Source organism: Zingiber officinale, chromosome 6B (genome assembly GCF_018446385.1).
Source record: "Zingiber officinale cultivar Zhangliang chromosome 6B, Zo_v1.1, whole genome shotgun sequence".
NCBI classification, from domain to species: Eukaryota; Viridiplantae; Streptophyta; class Magnoliopsida; order Zingiberales; family Zingiberaceae; genus Zingiber; species Zingiber officinale.
The window spans coordinates 102080909-102101776 of NC_055996.1; the positions used below are offsets into that span (position 1 = coordinate 102080909).

At 37.0% G+C, this 20868-nt stretch overlaps 1 protein-coding gene across 2 annotated transcripts; it reads right to left on the reverse strand.

Annotated features, from left to right (window-relative positions):
* On the reverse strand, positions 1 to 17262 carry LOC121988548 (histone-lysine N-methyltransferase ATXR3-like). 2 transcript variants are annotated; one of them, XM_042542021.1, is made up of 22 exons: positions 17054 to 17262; positions 15937 to 16871; positions 14782 to 15843; positions 14480 to 14536; positions 12487 to 13731; positions 7762 to 8138; positions 7118 to 7690; positions 6709 to 6809; positions 5625 to 6474; positions 5326 to 5529; positions 5164 to 5235; positions 4606 to 4716; positions 4413 to 4513; positions 3616 to 3715; positions 3435 to 3530; positions 3071 to 3238; positions 2869 to 2994; positions 2733 to 2786; positions 1243 to 1490; positions 1053 to 1161; positions 677 to 976; positions 1 to 551 (listed from the first exon to the last, which is right to left on the reverse strand). In XM_042542021.1, the coding sequence occupies exons 2-22, from the start codon at positions 16733 to 16735 to the stop codon at positions 387 to 389; spliced, it is 6918 nt and encodes a 2305-aa protein (XP_042397955.1). In that variant the 5' UTR covers positions 16736 to 16871; positions 17054 to 17262; the 3' UTR covers positions 1 to 386. The 2 variants fall into 2 exon arrangements, with proteins under 2 accessions (XP_042397955.1, XP_042397954.1); XM_042542020.1 differs by having other exon boundaries at positions 14782 to 16871.
* Positions 17263 to 20868: the final 3606 nt, after the last annotated feature.

Here is a 20868-nt window from a genome sequence, read left to right on the forward strand (position 1 = left end):
TAAAAGTTAAACACTCAACTAATATTGAAGCCAAGAGTAGCTGTGATTACAAAGAAACATAGCACAAGAAGTTGCCATATGGTGATTCCATGCCTACTCTCAACTAGATTGATATCTGTACATTGTGTCAGGCAAAAAACTAGCAGATGGAACTTAAAAAAAAAAAAGAGAGAGAGAAATACTACATTGGATCAATGATCAACTATCCTAAATAAATCAAAATACAAATTACATGCTGGGGAAACTGTACAAGTGTGGAAATGCTGCTTCAGACAAGCAACTCTCCACGGCTAAGGGGAGTCCTATTTGACAGAGAACAAAAGAATGTGGTCAATGGACGCACCAGGAATGGAGGTATATGGTGGCATGGCTGCTGCACTTGCTCATCAGCCTTGAAACACTGCCGGTCTAGTCTTGAGCCAATGCATCATCTCCTTGTCCAAGGGGCATTTATTGAGGACAGCGTCCAGCATTGGACTGCCAAAAAATTTAGGGTTGCTCTTGAATAGCCATATTCGATCTTTCGGCCATGGCCTTTGCGGTTCTTTCTCCTATTACCACCATTACAATGTTTTCATAATCAGATCATTCAACATGAATCTTTGCAAAGTCGATTGAGAATCAAATCATTCAACATAAATTGTAATTGCATAATGTGAATAGGGAACACACTCACCATCCGTGACATCATAAATCGCACAGTTCGTAAACTGTAATGTTCTCGCAATGGCTTTTGAGTCTTTGCATAGTAGGAGGAGAAATCGGGCAGCGACAAGCAACCTTTGCGAGCTCTCACTAGTCGACAGTCTGGGTCAGCATTCATCTGGCTGTACCAATAGATCAACTGACCCAAGCAATAATTCTCACCATACGTCTTGCAATATTCCTGGAAGCCTGACCCCATTTTATCAGCATACTTGGGACCCAAATCTAGGGGGCTGATGTAGACTGGGGGAGATGTAACAGACTTGTACTTCTGCATCCATGCTTCAAAATGTCAAACATGGCCTAAATTTTCTCTTTTCATGTACAACCATTTGATGCCTACTTACCCGAATCTTAAAAAACACTTTTGTATAAGCATATATATGAATCAAGTCAGCAGCAGCATCATGCCGACACTTCTTGCTACATGGAAAATTTCGTAACTCATCCCTCAACCTGATAAAAGAATGTACTATAGTAAGAATCTAAATGTAGCAAAGTAATTGGGAGACGATACATTTCGCAACTAAGACTTGCCATAACAAAGACTTGCGGAGTGCAGTCTCAATGTTATCGGAACCAGATGGATCATGAGCTTGAATGTTGGATTTGAGATCGATAAGTAGATTTGGTTCTAAATGAGGTGTCATGGAATGCAGCAAGTCCTCAACCAAGGAACCCTCCCCTTTCCAGAGGACTGAAACCATTCCTTCTGCAGTAAGTTTTTCAATCGGTGGCGGAGCATTCTTGGCATCCTCAAACACACACCTCATGACATACTTTACCTGCATAGTCCCGCAATGATCAATATATAGTGAAAATTAGTTTTAAGGAAAAATCATGAACACCAAAAACAGTGGTAAAAAGTGCAATCACTCTGAAAGAATCCTCCTATGAATCCATAAGTTCTAATAAGAAGTGGTGCGACAATGAAGCAGTTTGAAAATGAACTTAGAGCTAAAGCTAACAACAAATACAGTGGAACAAATATCTCTAATCTAAGATCAAAAAATTTCAAGGGTAACCAAAATATCTAGGCCACGAGTGATGTCGCATTACTTGTTAGATAAAAACAGCATTCAAGAGAATTTAATCAACCACCAGCACATTATCATCATTTTTTTAAGCATTCATACACAGATAAAAGATTTAAAATATCCAATTACTTTCCTAAATCACAATTTGATGTCAAAATTTGGTCCCCCATATTACTAGAAACTAGAATTCACACTACTGTCATGTTTCCTTCGGAAAGAGAGAAGAGTTTTTTTTTTGTAAAATTAATGATTTCTTTGTAAGGAGTTAAATGGAAGGGAGAGGATAGGTAAATTTGGGCAAGTTTTCTTTCAAAACATTGCTAAATCAGACAAGACTCCTTTTTGTGTGTGATAACCACAGTGATCATTTTTGCTTCATTGGTTAGTGTAGCACAGGAGCAAAGAATCTTTTCATTGTTGGGACCACGACCAGTTCCAATACCCCCAAGCCAGATGACAACAGTTGTTGTTCCATTAATAAAAGAAAACATGGAGAAAGAATGTATTTTACTTCCCCATATTTTCTCCCACCATCTCCCTCCTTTTGTTGCTTCTCTCATTCCCCACCCTCCTAGGAAACACAGTTGACACTGCCCTTGTCAAATTGGTAGTTGGGAAGGTTGCCAAAAAGGAAAAAAGGCTTGTGGGGGGTCTGGTAAACGACAATTGTAGAACAACAAACTTGGCAATGAAGACGAGGGCAAAGATGAACTTTCCTTTACCCTTGTTCCTCCTCTCAGAAGGAATAAGGAGAGAAAAATGTTAAGTTACTTCCCTTTGCTTTCTTCCACCGACCCTCCTTTCTTCTCCTTTCTCATTCTCCACCTTTCCAAGGAAACAGTGACAAGGTTATCTTGGAAGGAGTTATGCACTTTGGCCTTAGGTTAAGCTCGTGGCATGACTTATGAGCAACCGCATGAATACATGCATCTCAATGTAGGAAGAAAGGATGACATTTTTGCCAACGAGAGAGAGAGAGAGAGAGAATACCTTATTAAGAGTGAGTGCAATATTCTGAAGCCTTGCATTATATACACCCTCAGCCTGAATATCAAAAGAGAAGGTTAACACTCGAAGGAAAACAGACAGAACAAACAGGATAACAGAACATGGATCTCAGCACGACCTGAATCTCAGCATCATTCTTCTCAACCTCAAGGCATATGTCTGAAAAAAATTTCCTCTTTTCCTCTAAATTATGCTTCAGAATTTCATCAGGTAGTTTTTTCCTCTCAAAGTTTATGAACCTCACCTTCATTGGGACAGGGATCATCAACTGATGGACCAAAATATAGAAAACAAAAATGCAAGGTAGTAAGAGAAATCACCAGATGAGCCGAGTAAGCAACAAGCCAATCAGGTAATCCGTCAAGCAAACAAGGTCCCAGACCAGCCCTTGCCAGGTCAAGATAATCATCTTGTACGATAATATTAGCATCACAAGCCTCTAGCATTAACTTATGACGGTCTAGAACTCCATGAGAATCCCTCAAAACCTGATGCATTACATAAGGTGGTCAAAATTTAATTTCAGTGAACTTAGAACCAGCAATCGATGAATAAAAGATTGCAAAAAAAAAAAAAGGGATGTGGAATCAGCAGTGCCCCCATAGGCCAAGTGTGGCCAATTGGCACCTCAAAAATCTGATCAATAACATAATTCAGTCACTGCACATTTTCTCTATTACTTGCCTTCTCAAATGCTCCTTCCCCAGCCAGATTCAGATAGCTCCCTCTGCAAACTTGACTACCACACAAACAAACCGACGCTTCATATTCTTCCTTGCTCTGCATAGAATGAAGATGTTACACAATGGAGAATGGGGATACCCTAGTTAAATAGGGCAATACATTTCGCTGGCTTGATGCACACCTCTGTCACAGAGTTGTAATCAAAGGTGATTTCTTCACCATAACCAATTGGTACTAGAGAATAAATACCAATTTGGTATTGACCATCCACAGCTGTAACTCTGATCCAGAATAATAAACAGTTAAAACATACATTTTGAGACTACATCAGTGCCAGGTTTCAATGAATAAATATCACATTTACTAGATAAATAATGAAAATTAAGTTGGAAAAAAAACAAGTACAAATGAAACAAAGTATTTCTGTTAAGATTTGTGTGAAGAATAAGTCGTAGTTCACGCATTCTAGCTGACAGAGAAGATTACACATGGATCTTAGACATATAGGAAAGTAAGATCAATTTAGAAGTTTTTGCTAGTAATGCATGAACAGAAAAGGCTGTCTCCTGTTTACATAGATTAATATTTTTTTTTCCTTTTTAACATGAAAAAAAAACTACTGCCAGCTAGTGCATGACCGTCTCAAAAATATCGTAAAAAGATGATTGTCAAGTCAAAATATGTATCACCAAAGTTGTATAAAGAGATGTAAGAAAATCCAGGCACAAAGCACAGTAGAAAGTTAGCATGCTGCTGAAGCTTGTCCTTGATATTAATAAAAGCATTGCTATTACAAGAAGATTACACAATCATTCAGTGTGTTGTGCTGGATCATAAAAGAATAAACCCACAGAGAACTAGTCTAGAAATATGAGCAAGATCAGTTTTATCATGGAACCATGCTGAAAATTAAAAATAGTAATTCTTTCAAAACACAAATAGCCATCTGGAGAAAGGTCTATAGAAGATATCGCTTACTTTGCTTCACAATTCGGCCTGCATGAGTGACAAATTCTGCTTGCATAATTTGCTTTGTGCATAGCATCAACAACAACAAGATCATACCCGTGAAGATCACCCTATTATATAAAAATTAGAAAATTAGCTGTTTGAATAAAATGCAACAAACTAGTATTTGGCTTGATAATTCACATCAAGCAACAATAATCACCTTTGGCCTCTCCAGATATATGTTGTAAAATTCAGGAGCTGGTTCTTGACTATTTTTCTGCAGGGACCGAATACCATCCTGCTTTTCATACCATTTCCAAGCTGGATAGACCTGAATTTAAACAAAATGAAACATCTAAGCTTGAGCAGCGAAATTAAAGAAAAAGATTTCCAGTACTACCCAGCAACTCATCATAGAATAGAAACACACTTACACAGTACACTACACTAGGACTTCCTATTGCTATGATTAAGGTCCTAAAAATTTCTCTGCAGGTTCCATTTTCTCTATAGGCGAGCATGGTGAAAGGAATGTTTGCTTGTAGTCACCAGAGTAAAAGAGAGTTGCATTATAAAGAATAGTATTATATTATCTTAAGATAAGTTCAGATTTGAATTCTTAAAGATGCTTTCATGTTGAATAGCATGAAAAACTAAACCAAGTGACCCAGATTATCTGCTAAAATTTTAAGTGATCTACAGACATTTGCCTCACTAATTTATGATGAAACTTACAAATTTATACTTCCATGTATAAAAGAAAGCCAGAAAAGTATACCTCTCCTAAAAACTCAACAACAAAATCATCTTGTTCAAATCCTTCCTTCTTATTACATACAACTCCAAGGCCCTGATACAACAAACAAATATCAAGATTAACAAAATGGGAACCACATTGAAAAGGATCCTATCTAGTTTCGTGCACCTAATTTGGAAGTACCTTTCTATAAGAAACGTAGTTATCATCCGGGCGACTCCTCATGGCCTTTATGACGGCCTGGCACATTTTCAATGACCGCTTGTCACCTCCTTCCTCTGCATTCATTTGCATTTCTTCTAAAACAGGCCGCAAAGGATAAACCATTGGGGTGTTACCAGAACCAGTAAATTGTCTGACTTGCTTATTCAATGTTCGGAGAATAGACTGACAGAACAGTGCAGGTAGTATCAAATATTCAATAATGCAAATAATATAAAGGGAAGAAGACTTTAAATGTAATCCATACGCATTCATAATACCTCGTCTATAAATGTATGTCTATCTGTAAGAGTCCATTCTGGCTCGTCTGGCATAGTATCCAAGAGGAGGTTATGTGTATAAGGATCTATGCCATATACTTCTTGCTCTATAACTTCAACTCCAAGAGATTTCCTGGGTTTATATTCCTTAACCTCAGGGATTTCCATATCTGACTCCTCAATACCATTCTTTTGTGCCAATAGTTTGTCAGAGTAATCATCAGGTAATGCAACTTGCATTTTCCTTCGTACTTCCTCCCTGTCTGCTACAATAAGATATTTGTCAATGATTTCATACTTTCTAGTAACAGGAGGAACAAGGCCAGCTTTAGTCATGCGAGCACCCCATTCCCGGTCATATATTGCTGCTGACTCAATGGACTCCTCCAATTTGCAGAAGAAATCTCCTCTTGACTCCCATGTTGAATTTCCTGTATGAACTTCCATGTCACTTTCCGTATCAGAAGCAGTACTCTCATCTTCACTCCTTTCATCTTCATCAGAGAAATCATTTTCATGCTCTTCAGATGTTTCACTTTCAGAATCCATATCTCTCTTCTTTAGTTTGGAGAGACTCCTTTTAATTTCACGATCAAATGCAGAAGCTTTATTATCTGTTCCTCCATCGCAATAAAATGCACTCTTATTTGTGGCCTTCTTTTCACCCAAAGTCCTATTTTGTTTCTTTTTGTATTTTTCAGATATATATGCTCCTGCATCAGAATTGTCTTTGGCTGCCTTTGCCATCTCATCTCTTTCACTAATCAACCTTGGGTTGTCCAACTTCTTTATCAATTGAAGGAAATAAAAGATAATCTTTTTCATGTCTCCATCATTCTGTCTTTTTGATCTACAGAAATGTGAACAGTTTAGTTAAAACCTGCTGTGGGAGTACAAAAATTCTGATACACAATGTTCTAAGTAACTGGATAAATTAAGTAGAATTTAATCTCAAAAGGGCAGTTTATAGCTACCAAGACCGACATAATGAGAACACCATAAAAACATTTAATGCTTCAAAAGATCTGGTGAAAAGAATTCAGATTTTTCATTTTCTAACAAAAGCAAAAATCCAATATCTTACTTAAACACATCACAACACATCCGACTAATATCATCCTTGATAGAGCTCAAGCCATGTCGCACATAATAACCACTTTTCATCCTATCTTCAATTTTTGAAATCTGAAATAGAAATCAAACACCAAGTGATGTGAAAACATAATCCATATCAAAACATGGTCTTTATTGCAGGTATCAAAATAAATAAATAAATAAATAAAGACAGCTCTGTACACGAAACTCCCGCCAATGCGAGGTTCCAGGAAAGGGTCAATTGTACGTAGCAAGTATTTTGCAAGAGGTTGTTTCCGAGAATCGAACCTGTGCGCACGACAACAACTTTACCGTTGCGCCAAGGCTCCCCTTCTATTACAGGTATCAAAATAAAATAAATAAATAGATAAATTGAAATACAATAATTTTGGGAATACTTTAGGTATAAAGATTTCGGACTTGCTCCCCCTTGTGATACTCCTCAAACTACTGGCAATAAACTCCTCCATCTTTTTATAACTATTCTCAGACTTCCTATGCAACCAACGTCTCATTTGTGCATCCCTAGATAGAAGTTCTGAAGACCTTCTAGAATCAAGTAACTTGGGTCGCTTGTAAAACCCCTGCTTGAACTGGAGGCCTGAAATAGTGTTTCTATTGAAGGAATTAGGCTCGTCAATGTCAAAATTTCCTAGATCATCAGAATCATCCAGATAACCATTCAAGGAGCGATAAGTTCTCGACAATGAGAAATTGTTTTCAGCTATCTGCCTTAGGCTTCTCGTTTTTGAATGAGATTCCTCAAAAAATTTTGTTTTGGCTGAACCTGATCTTCCTATCCACATAACTTTTGGATATTTAATTTGTAATTCTTTAAACTGACAGCATCCTCTGATGTCAACAAAAGATATGTGTGGAAACAGCTGGAGGACCTCTTCAACAACACTAGTAGTAACATTGACACAGCCCATTAAACTTATGGATGTAAGATTTTTCCTGCCAAAACCACCCTGTGAGACGAGCTAAAATTAGTATTTATGACTTAAATAAACAAGTTTAAACAAACTGTAAGTGCACATACCATAAGCATGCGAAATACAGCATCTGTACACTTTGGTCCGACGGAGGACAAATCAGCATTTTTGCAGATATTTCTGTAAAAATTTACTGATGTATTCCAATGTTTACATGTTGCAGCAGAGTAGACAAGAGACTTCATATCACTCTTTAGGAAGTGAAATGTCCTAGCAAGAATAGGTGCATTCAACAGACCCCAGTTTTCATTCTCTGCCAGTGAAGTAGTAACAATATCCGCAAAGATATCAGATTCGCAATATAAATCCTCAAACGATAAATCAAGCTTCTCTTTCATCAGTATAGTCTCCCCCATTTCAGAGTCCTCATCACTATCCCCAATGAGCAATCGAGGTCTTTTTCCATCATGGTACATCACTTCCTCTGCATAAAAGCATAGGATTAAGTCACAAAAAAATGTTGGGCTCAGCTATATGAATCTTATCCTACCACTGAATTATATTCAAGGAACAAAAAATCCAGAAACTAACACTATAGAACAGGTAGCACATGCCTAGTGCTCTAGTGCATAGATAACACAACGAACAAATGATCATAAAGCAGAAATATCTACTATCCAATTTTTATGAAAACCATACAAATATATGGCAATAAAAGGATTTATACAACTCAGAGATGAGACCATCATCCTCACGTGTTTTACATATCTGTGTTTATAGCACAGTTTCCAAAACAACTACTCCAAATCAGAATCTGCAGGAGGCATTCCTAGATTTACCAAGGAATCAGAGAAGCCTCTGAGGTATACTAGAACACAGTAGAAATGGCCAGAAACACCTTGTATCTAACAGATTCAGTTGGAAATACCAGAATGAAAAGGCCAAAATTGATTTTTTTTTTTTTTTTTGCTTGTTTTTTGAAGGCTTGGTGACAGCAGATACTTTGAGAAGATGAAAGAGAGTGTGAGTGATTAGCAGCAAAGGCAAACACTCAAAATTGAGATTGACAGTAGGTGCAACAAAGTTTAGCAGTGAAAACACAACATAGACGAGCAGCTAAGGGATGTGAGACACTTGAGGCTAAGAGACAAACAAATAAAATAACAACCAAGCATTACCCTATAAGTGGAGTTGACTATATGGATCTTCCTATGTAATTGGACCATATCCCCTATTATATCATTATCTATATTTAAATAAATTTTATTCTGTTTTATCATTACTAACCAAGTCTTCTTTGGTCTACCTCTTGTACAATATGTGTATTTATCATAATTTTACATCGTTAAACTGGAGCATTTATTGCTCTTCTAAATACAAGTATGTACGTACCATTGAAATATGTCTTTTGGAGTTTTCTCTCAATAGGTGCAATTCTGACTTTCTCTTTAATATTCTTATTTCTAGCATCTTCATCTATGCGACTCTCGTGTGCTCGAGTCATAACCCAACATTCAAATCCTTATAGCATAGCAGGTGTAACCGTCGTTCTATAGAAATTCCCTTTAAATTTTAGAAGTACCTTACCATCACAAAAAAGCACCTAACACTCTCCTCCATTTCAAGTATCCTACTTGTATTTTATATAAAACATCTCTCAACCTCTCCATCCTTTTGTAAAAATAATCATAAATACTTGAAAACACATAACTCGTCATTTTCTATCTTAGCAATTGTCTTACTATGTCTACTATATTGCTAAACATAAATTCTATATATTATATTTATTCTACTAAACTTAAAACATTTTACTTTCAGTGTTTCCTACCAAAAATCAAGTTTAGCTTTTATTTATTCACGTGTCTAATCTACGAAAACAATATAAAACAACATACACGATGGTAACATGTCTTAGATGTGTCTGATGAGTTGATCCATGATTAGTATAAAAAGATAAGGACTTAAAATTGCAGATTGATATAACCCTATCTTTATAGGAAACTTTTAGGTTAATCTTTCACTCTTGTCATTACATCCTCAAACATATCCTTAATCGTTTCAATATATGTAATGCTAACACCTCTCTTTTCTAAAATTCTCTATATAATTTTCCATGAAATTCTGTCATAAACTTTTTCTAAATCGATGAATATCATGTGTAAGACTTGCTTCTTTTTCTATTATTTTTCAATTAGTTATTTGAGAATATGCATAACTTCTATTGTCGACTTTGCAAGTATGAATCCAAATTAATTTTTTATTGTTTCCTTCGTTAGTCTTTTTTATCACTATTTTTTAAATTTTCATAGTATGACTCATTAGTTTAATGCCGTTAAAATTCACATAATTTTGTACGTCTCCTTTCTTTTTATCTAGAGGAACTAGAGTAATTACACTCCACTAATCAAGTCTTTTTTTCTCATTTTTAATTTTAGGCTGAATAGCTTTGTAAATAATTCAATAACTTGCTTCCCTAAGCAATTCCATACTGTATCAGAATATCATTTGATCCAACAACTTTTCCATTTAAAGCCTCTTCCACTTCTAAAGTTTCAATTCTTCAATAAAAATTTAAATTTCTATACTCCTCTAACATACTTAAATTATCTAAATTACATTTGCATGTTCATTTAAAAATTGATGAAAATACCTCTTCCTCTTTTATTTCCTCACCATGCACCAGTACCCTATTGTATTTATCTTTATTGCATTTTATTTGGATAATATATCTTGTCTTCCTCTCTCTCACTTCAAGTATTCTACAGATGTCCCCATTCCCTTCTTTCTTACAAGTGTACAATAATATTTTATTTCTCATCCTTTAACTTACACTACTTGATTCTAAGAGTCGTGCACATTTTCCTTCTATTGATATTTGTGACTTATTGTTCCCATTTTTAAACATAACCAAATATTCTTCTCTTTTCTTAAAAAACATATTAACTATTATAAGTTCATATGTTACCGCAAAATCCAACATAGTTTTTCTTTTTCATTTCTTATTCCAAAACTATAACCCCGCACTCTATCATATTCCTCATTTCTTAATCCTACATGCCCATTTAGATCTCCTCCTATTAAAAATATCTTATTTGATGAAATTTTTTATTCTACCTCATCTAAGTATTCCCAATACATATATTTGGTGTCTTCATCTAATCCTATTTGATGTGCATATATACTAATTATATTAATAATTTTTTTCACTGCCACTATTTTATGAGTTATAACCCTATCGCCTTCCTAACTACTAATAATTCATATTTTAACGAGCTATCTAAAACAATGCATACTCCATTACTTTATTTCTTATACTCTTTTACATATACCATAACTTAAAACCTAAATTCTCAGATCAGCAAATTGGCTAATATATTAATCACATTACACTATTAGACCAAAGTAATGGAAATTCAAATCTTTCTCAGAGCCTACATGGTTTCCTATACCTTGTATACAAAAGAAAAGAGGTTTTCACCAATATTATTAGGGACTGAGAGTGAGTCTTGAAGTTAGAACATCACCATATTGGAGATGAAGAGGTCTTAGCGAAAAATGTCACAACAGAAGAGTGACTTAATCATCTGGAAGCCTTCCTTAGTGAAGGATACATCACACAAGTAATGTTGTAATGTATGTAATATTTAGTGCATATGTTGGCTTTAGTGGCCACGACAAAAAGTGGGCGAACAAGAGTATCTGGGAAAGGGATTATAGAGTATTCTAATATATATAATCCATATTAATTAACTAATACATCACATTATATTCATATAGGCCTGATATAATCGTTTACTTAGATTAATTGTTTTAGAATTTAAAAATGCCAAAGAAAATTTCTAAAATTTTAAAATTATTCAATAGCAAGAATCACATTCCAAGCCAAGGTTTTATTCCCCTGACAAACGAGATGTGTTGGTCATGTTGTTGCTAGTGCCGATGGTTGTGTTGAGCGCCAACCTAAGCAGAGGAGAGGAGAGGAGAGTTGTGTAGCGATTAGAAGTCTCATAGAGTGCCTTGGACAAGTTGTATTCATGAAAGTCATTGTCTCATGCACAACCGTGATCTACAAAGCTATCATCTCACGTCATAAAGACCATTATCATATGCTCACAACTCTCACAACGTTCGTAGAAGCCCTCGTCTCATGGAAATCATTGTTGATGTTTTTATACGTGTAGGATTGGTGCTCGGGTCAAGCACCAAACCTAAACAAAAGAGGGTGAAACAAGATGATCATGACACATGATAGATGCACTTCATCCATTTGTTCATCTCAATTTCACATGTTGATTTGCAAGCAGATTACGATGTTGTCCTCATGCTGACCAACATGGAACAATATTATAAACCATGTCCAATATTTCTAATTGCTAAATAAATATTGAAATAACAAAATATTAAAAATAAGTAATGAAATTCAATATGCATAATAGTGTTATCAGCTTCTACCAGGTGTTACTAGTATGCTCATTCTTAATACTAAATAAAATGAATAGAATATAATATTAAACATATTAAAGTTACTGAATTGAAGATAATTTAGTATCACCTTTAACTATGGCTAATATTCATTGTTAAATTAAAGAAATGTCAGAAGATATTATATGAGTTTGGATCACTTACAGTTCCATATCATTGTATTCACATTATAAATTTTATCAACTGATTTCCTGCCCAATCCTACCAATATGGTATTGGTGACAGAGCCATAAGAATCCAATTCCTTATACTAGTGATCAGTGTAACTTAATGGTCACATGTATAAGGAATTCGACAGAATATATAACAAAGAATAAGCATACTACCCAAGACATCAATAAGAATCAAACCTGATTTCCAGATAGTATCGCTTGACAAATTATGAGCTAACACAGCTGAGCTTTTTGTGATAGCTGAGTTAAATGGGAAATGTTTATCCATTTCCTTCTTTGGTTGCTTTGCAATGATCCATGGATCCAAAACCTCATTGATAGCAGCAGCAAACTCCCGGTTCTTATATGACCTCATGACAAGTTCATGCAGCTTACCGCGTGTAAAGCCAACAAACTGAGGATGTGAGTCATGAAGTGAATGAGAAGCACTACTAGCACTGTTTAGCAATGACTGCTCAAGGGTATAACAACCTTTTTCAGATGGTGTGCCTGCCCCATCTTCAGTATTTATAGGTTTGGAAGATATCAGTTTCTTAGTTATTGGAAGCCAAGTATTGTCATTCTTCCTAAAGACACTGCTATGCTCCAATATAGTACCTTTACCAACTAAATCTTGCAATTCCAAATATGAGAAAGGTCCATGTTCACAGCTAGCACCATCTAGATAGAACCAATCACCTAGATCAACAGATAAATCATCGATAGTGCAAATCCGATCCCTTGGAACATTGAGGACAGCCTGGCATCGATGCAGCATCTGTAGGTCATGTTCATGTGCCTTCTTTGAACGAGAGGGCTCTTCACGAAGCAAATTCCTTTCACAACTAGAGTGTGATCGCGAAGATCTTGAAGGGTGCAACTCAATGCTTCTAACCTTTCCAGAAGGTTCTGAAGAAACATGATCATTTACAACACAAGCATTTATTCGAACTACAGGAAGAATTATACCCTTCATAGCCCTAAGGGGCAAAGGCTTAGTCTGGATTGATCTGCTAGCAACTGCATTTTTACTTGAATCATTACCATTATCACTATTGTCATCAGATGATGCAAAACTCCATACTGGCAGATCAAGCCTTTTACTCCGGGAAGGATAATAGAGATCTTCCTTTCTTTGCCGACGAGGATCCTCATTATCAGACTTTGGCATCTTACAAAGAGGATAACCTTCATTGATTACAAATTTCCGTCTGCAAGATCGTTCGAGGTTAACCTCATCATTTCTCTTCCAGTCACCACCTTTGCAAAACCACCTCCCAGAAAACCAATCACTACAACTACCACCAGGAACAAAATGATCCATCTCTGAAGGTGCAAAAACTGGCCTGATTTCAGTCATTTGTGTTGAGAAGTTTTCTTGATCTATAGCAACTCCATTTCTTGGGTATGGTAATGGTGTTTGAGCCTTGAATCGCGAGAAACCTACAAACCACACATAGAAAATAAAATAATTAAAAGAATAAATCAAACTTGAAGAGACAGTCTAGTTCTTGCAGTTTCGAAGTCATTACTTATTAGTCTTTAAAAAAAAAATCAGAGTCAAAGAGTATGGAATATCCATTCTGGTAACCATAAGAAACTTCAACAAAAATGTGCAAGCATTTTTACCATCTTCCAACATCAGCTCTCCTGTTTTGTGATATAAAGATTTATATCATTTTACCTATTATTGATTTAGAGGGTGCTTGGTTTGCGGAAGAGAATGGGAATAGGAATGAGATTCATTGAAGTAAATAATGGGAATGGGGGGTTTCAATCCGATTCCCATTCCCCTCATTTTACTTGGTAATGGCCCAATCCTATATTTGGGGGTTTGAATCCGTGGGACCCACCATCAATACCCAAAACCAAACACCAACTTTCAATCTCATTCCCATTCCTCACTTCCATTCCATCCAACCAAGCACTCCCTTAAAGGAATCATGGAAGTAGTAGGAGATACAAGACTAAAGTAGCCAGTAAGTAATTAAAAACGAGAAAGAGGAAAGGAAGGTGACAAGTCATAAATTTATATTGTCATTTTTCTATTTCTTTTTTGGAAACTGAAAAGGAGAGAATAACTGGAGAATCATGAGCTAATTCTTGCATATTCAAACTACAGAATATCAAAGGAGGTTCTTTGTATGTATTCATATAGTCATATAGATGTGACAGTAGCAATGTAGAATACCTTCGGATTGACACCAGTTCTCCCAGTCCACATACCCAAACGATGTACTCAGTGCTTCTGTGAGATAGCAAAATTTCAAAAAATAAAATAAAATTAGGTTCGACATTTGACATAAAATGGAGTAGCTTATCACGACTCATTAAGAAAAGCTGAAAGTTATTTAATCAACTTGAAACCGTTCTAGTGTAGGCTTTTTCTTGTTTTAAAGGAGTAGAATCTGCAGAGTCTGGGCAAAAACAGACCTTACACTGCATCTAATATTAAGGGCTTAGGAAAAAAAACAGCAGAATCAATAAAGTTACCTCCAATAATCTCAAGCTCTTTTCCATCTACAATACTGTAACCATCCAACAACATTTCTACCCTCTCATCTATATGGTAAGCTTGGATAGGTTCTGGTAGAATTGAAGGTTCATCTGTACCAAAATCCTGTTGCAGAGGCATGGAATTGGATGTTTCCTGACATAGAACTGCAGCATCAACTAACAAATTCCCTGGGGCTTCTGGAGGACTTACCATCTGGGTTACAACATCTGATACAACAGAGGGAAAGTTTATTGTCGCCAAGGGGGAAACTGCATTTTCGACAGTAACCCACCTATCACTGTCAGCATGCTTTATCAGATGATCAGAAAGGAGGACTCCATTATCCACTAGCCATTTCAGATCAACTAACTTTGAAGGTCCTTGTTCAGTGCCAAAATGATCAAGATAAAACCATTTTCCAGCATCAAAATCAGATGATATGGGATCACGGGGTGGAGTATCTGATATATCCATATCCTCTTCCATTGATGATGCATCTTCAAATGCTCCTGGGGTGGAAGGTGGTGGCGGAGGAAGAACAGGTGGAGGAGGAGGAGGAGGAAGATGAGGTGGTGGAGGAGGAGGTGGAATCTCAATAGACTGTCTATTTGAATTCTGTAACAGCTTTTCCTTGCTGAGTTTATCAGCAATACTTCTGTCAGCATTGCTCTTATTTGACTTACTATTAATTATATTTTTTTCACCATGATCCTTTCCTCCCACTTTGTCATCATTTCTGCTGGATTGAAGCTTTTCACTAACTTTATTTTTCTTGCTTGATTCTCGATGATCAGCAGAATGTCGGATATCATGTGGATGTGGTGACCGCTCTGAGTGCATTGGAGTTCGGTCTCTGTGGCCATGGTGACGAACCCGTGAATGTGGAGATCGGTTGGAACGGCTCAGAGTGTGATCCCTATGATCAAAACGGCGACTCTTCTCATGTGGGGACCAGTTGATGCGTCGAGGACTATGGTCTTTGCTGTCAAAGTGGTGGCTGTGCTCTTTTGATGACTTCTCTGAATGGCCTGGACTGCGGCATTGTCTATCATGAGTACCTCCAGAAGAAAAGGATGGATCAGTGAGCCTAGAAGACGAATACTTGCTGGAAGCAGAGGAAGATTCAGTTCTATGGCATCTATAAGAATTACCAGAACGATTAACTTCTTCAGCCCTCCGAGTAGTCCTTGATCCTGAATGATCAGACAAATTAGAATGCTGTCTATCATGTTTAACCTCACCTGACAATTTCCTAGCATCCCTGTCAGACGCACCACCATCCCATCTCAATGATGGTCTCTTCCTAGAGTCAACATCACTTGGGCGTCTATCACTTCTCTGGTGACTGCTCTCTGGGGAATAATCCCAGTCATGCTTCCGCAATCTCTCTAGTACTTCATTTTTATCCACATCGGCCTTCCTTCCTTTGCTTGAGTGACCCTGTGTCTTATCCGGTTCTGTTGCTCTCTTCCATTTATCTGGAACAAACTCCCCTCTTTCCAGCTCTGATTTGTTCCGTCGATCTGAAAATGATTCTCCTCTTGCCACCTCATCTCCCAATCGTCTTCCTCCCACCACAACCTCACTTTTCCATAATTTCCTGGGAACAAACTCTCCCTTCTCAATTTCACCATTTCGGAGCTCCTCCTTCTCCAATTCCCCATTAAGGAGTTCCCCTTCCTCCAACTCCCCTTTCCGATGCTTCTCCGGCACAAACTCCCCTTTTTCCAACTCCACCTTCTTCACCTTCTTATCCAGCTTCAGATCTTTTTCACCACCAGACTCACCTTTCCTCTCGCCATCATCTTTCCTCTCGACATTCCTCGCACTCTTTTCCGTCGTAAAGGGATTCGAAGCCAGCATGTATTTGCCCCCACAGAGTGACTCCGGAATCGGGAGGCGCTCCATGATTCGCTGCGAGGGTGCACACGCGACTCCCCCCTCTCCCATGGAATTCACGGGAACCCTAGATGGGGGTCCAGAGATAGACCCGAGCAGTCAAAACCCTACCCTCTGACTGCCCCGGGGCTCTCAACGCTCATCTCGAGGTCAGCACTGCCTGCATCCGAGCTCCAAGATCGAAACCCTAACACGGGGAAAAAAAAATCTTTTCAGCGACAGCAAGTCATATACTAATCGAGCGCCAAGACGAAAGACAATGCAAGGATTCCAGCACGCGGGAACTGGGAACCGAAATTCCGCAAGGGAAATCCTACAATTCGAGAAGAAAGAAAGGATTACAAGGGAGCGGCATCGGAAGGAGCTCACCGGCAGGAGATCGATGGAGCAGAGTTGTCGATCCGGGAATCTGCGGAGGAAGTGATGCCGAATCGGAGGTGATGCCGCTCTCTTCCGCCGGTTTTTCCGCTTCTAGTGGCTTCCGGCGCCCTACTTCGCCGTTACCTTGTTGGATCGCCCGCTCTGTCGCACGCGCGGGGGAGACGACGAAAGAATTGCAATGTTTTTATTAAATCTTGCTCCGCCCCGAATATATATATAACTGTGTTCGACCATTTTAGGATTAAGACTTCGTTATGTTTTTTTTTTTTTTCATATTTCAGGAGTAAAAATGATTTTCTGTCCCTTCAATTCAAATCAACTGTATTAATCTATTTATCTTTTTCTGTTTTTATTATGCTTCTGTTTCTTTTATTCTAGTTTTTTTTTATTCCTCCTCTATCTTCTAGTCAAATGATTAACTAAGTAATATCATATCTTAGCCGACGAATCAGGTCCTATAAAAATGTCCTCCTCTGCTTAGGAATTATAGTAGTAAAAACCGATTCATTCACTCTCAGTCCAACTCTAAATTAATATAGAAAAAATAAATTATTAATCTTGACAATTGAATAATATATAAGAAATAACAGACACCCGACTAATGTTATAATGACAATATCAGTATTTAGCCAACTATCCATCCCAACAAACTAATAGTCACTAAATAGTGAATATTCAAGTAGTAGTAAAATATACTTTGGATAATTCATCCAAATAATTCTTTGTCTACTTTCAGGTTGACATGAAATTTTGTTATCTTATTTATGTCTTGGATGAATAATAGTAAAATTATTAGGTTGTAACTAAAAGATCACAGGTTTAATTATAAAAATATTTTTTTATAAAAAGTAAAGTAAAATTATGTATAATAGATCTTTCATTGAAACTCCGCATAATAAAAACCTCATGTATTGAATTGTTCTATTTTTTATTCATGTTTTGGATGGAATGATATTAAATTATCACCATATTCATTATTCGATTTCTAATTATGATATATTTATAAGATGTTTTTTCTAAATTAAATATATAATCATGAAATGTTAAATTTTGTATTGCCCGCTGTGAACATTTTCAATTTAACGTTATATATATAATCATGAAAGATCCTATTTATGTTACATTCATTCAAATTTTTTTTTTTTTTGTTAATAGTCTCTTCCTATTAAATATGCTCTTATCCCATTTGTTTCATAGTTTTTCTTTATTACGACGCTCGTGGTCCCGTTATCATCACTTTACAAATGACTCGCTTAAATCCGCCATTACAACATGCTCACAACTCCATTGGGGGACGCAAATCTCTCTCAATCTATCTTCTAAGTTCCAAGGCATATCATATCTAGCTAAGGATGTAAACGAGCTGAATCAAATTGAATAATATTAAGCTCAAATTCGACTCGTTTAAATTATATTCAGGTTTGAGCTCGACTCGAGTTCGAATCGAACTTTTATTACAAGGTTCGAGCCCGGCTCGTTTTGGAATTATCAAGCTCGTGAATAGTTCGAGCTCGGTTCGTTATTAGCTTGATTATCATAGTTAACGAGCCTAATTCGTTAAGCGAGCTCGGGCTCGTTTTTGGACTCATTTTAGAGCTCATTTTTTTTTCGTTTTAAAACTCGTTTTAAGGTTCGTTTTAGAATTCGTTTTTTAGCTCGTTTTAGAGCTCATTTTTTGGTTCAATTTAAGACTCGTTTTAAGGCTTGTTTTTTGGCTCGTGAGCCTACAAATGAACATGTTCGCGAGCTCACGAGCCGAATATCCTTAAGCTCGAGCTTGGCTCGATAAAACTGTCAAGCTCGAAATCGAGCTAAAGCTCGGCTCGATAAGATAAACGAACGAATTCGAATGAACTTTTTATCGAACGAACTTTTTATCGAACCGAACTCCGAATAACTCACAAACCTTTTGGTTCATTTATATCCATATATCTAGCTCCTTATTAGTATTTACTTTCTCAGACATTGTTAATCATCTTAAACGTTCATTTGGTCACGTTGCTAATTTTTTCTAAAAGTGGTGAAGGTAATTAGCTAGGAATGTTATTATTTACCTTCACTAGGAATGTTATTATTGACCAAAAAAAAAGACTCTTTATTATCATATGTAACACAGAGAGCATTAGTATCAGGTCAAGGAAGAATTCATAGAGAGAAATAGTAAAAAAATGATAACAAAGTCTGTGTAGAAAAATATAATATCACATATCTCCGTCTATAGATAGAGACCTCTTTTTATAGTGGCACTGTTGTATCTATGCACGTATATCAAAGCATTTACATGTTTTCCAAAGCACTCTTAAAAAAGGGCAAGTCATAAACTAGTGATGACACTTTTTCTTAAATAAGTTTGCAAATTTCTATGATTTGATAGGATAGAAGCTTCGAAAGCGCGGTTTATCTATAGGATATTCTTTATCTTTCGTGACACAAACTTTCAAAAAGAGTGCGAAGGCGTTGGGTTTGGGGCCCACACTAGGCCGACCGACCACCATTTAAGAGGGATGATAGCTCGATCTTGAAGAATATGGGCATGGACCTGGTTTGCATTTGACCTATCCAGTGGCTTCAAAGGAACGCTATGTGCTATTGGCCCATAGCCCCGATCAACAGAGCAGTTGGTCGAGTTACTTAATACTTAGCAATGAGGTTTACTCGCTTGCCCCCGAGTTGAGGTACAAAATCCGATCAATCGGAAGGCCTAGTCGACCAAGTTCTCGCTACTCCATGCACTCTGCTTACACGTAAGATGATCTGCGAGCTTCGAAGCTCGATCGACCACTCATGCCAGACTGATAATACGAGGCCTGATCGGCCACGCAAATCCAACCGGCAATTCAAGGTTCGATCGACCGCATGGGCTGTTCAGGCGCACCCCTGCTCTTATTGGTGATATTGACCACTTCTTGACTTTAACTGTCAGGCCAACCAGTCTTTCCTGCCATGACTTGCTTTTTGAAGGTATTGGTCCCTTAGTGACCGGCTAGAGAGGGGTGAATAACCTGCACAATAAAAACAACCCTTTCTTGACTTTATAGCTATATTAACATAAATACTTGTACAAAAGAAAACTAATTAAAGAAAGAAAAAGCTCAGAGAATTTACTTGGTTATAACTGGAGAGGTTATTAATCCAAGGAAGATGAAAAGCTCACTAAACAATCTCCTTCAGGCGGAGAAGACTCTTACAACAGTTAAAGCACTCAATTATAGAACAAGACTAAAGAATAATCAATTACAAGTGTTGTTCTACCTTCTGAGACCATGACTATATTTATAGCCCTAGTTGGGGGCGCCTAGAAGGGTTCCAGATGTCTGGAGAGGGGTAAACTTCTATACCAGTCGCAATGGCTCGCGACAACTGGCGTTTGGATGAAATTCCTAGCTCGGCACTTGGACCATGCAGATAACGCTCCCCCTGGGCAAGGCGCCCAGGGGGCGCCCAACTATAATTTCCTGATTTATCTCCAATAAGTAAGAGGTCAAGTCTCGGTAAAGTCGAAAAAAATGTCCTCCTGCAGTGACCAACTATAATTTCCTGATTTATCTCCTTATAGATAATTATAAGACTGACTATATGAGATCGTTAGGATGATGAATTTCACCTAAAGATCTAATAAACAAACAAAGATACAAAAGCAATCAACTCAAATATGTAAACAAGTTGGCACTTGAAACTTTTACAAAGATAATTTATTTTAGAAAATATTCATAATTTTTATATCATATACCTAATTTAATTTAGTTATCTTATACTTATAATATTTTATTTTATTTGTATATATTCTCATGTAATTTATTGTT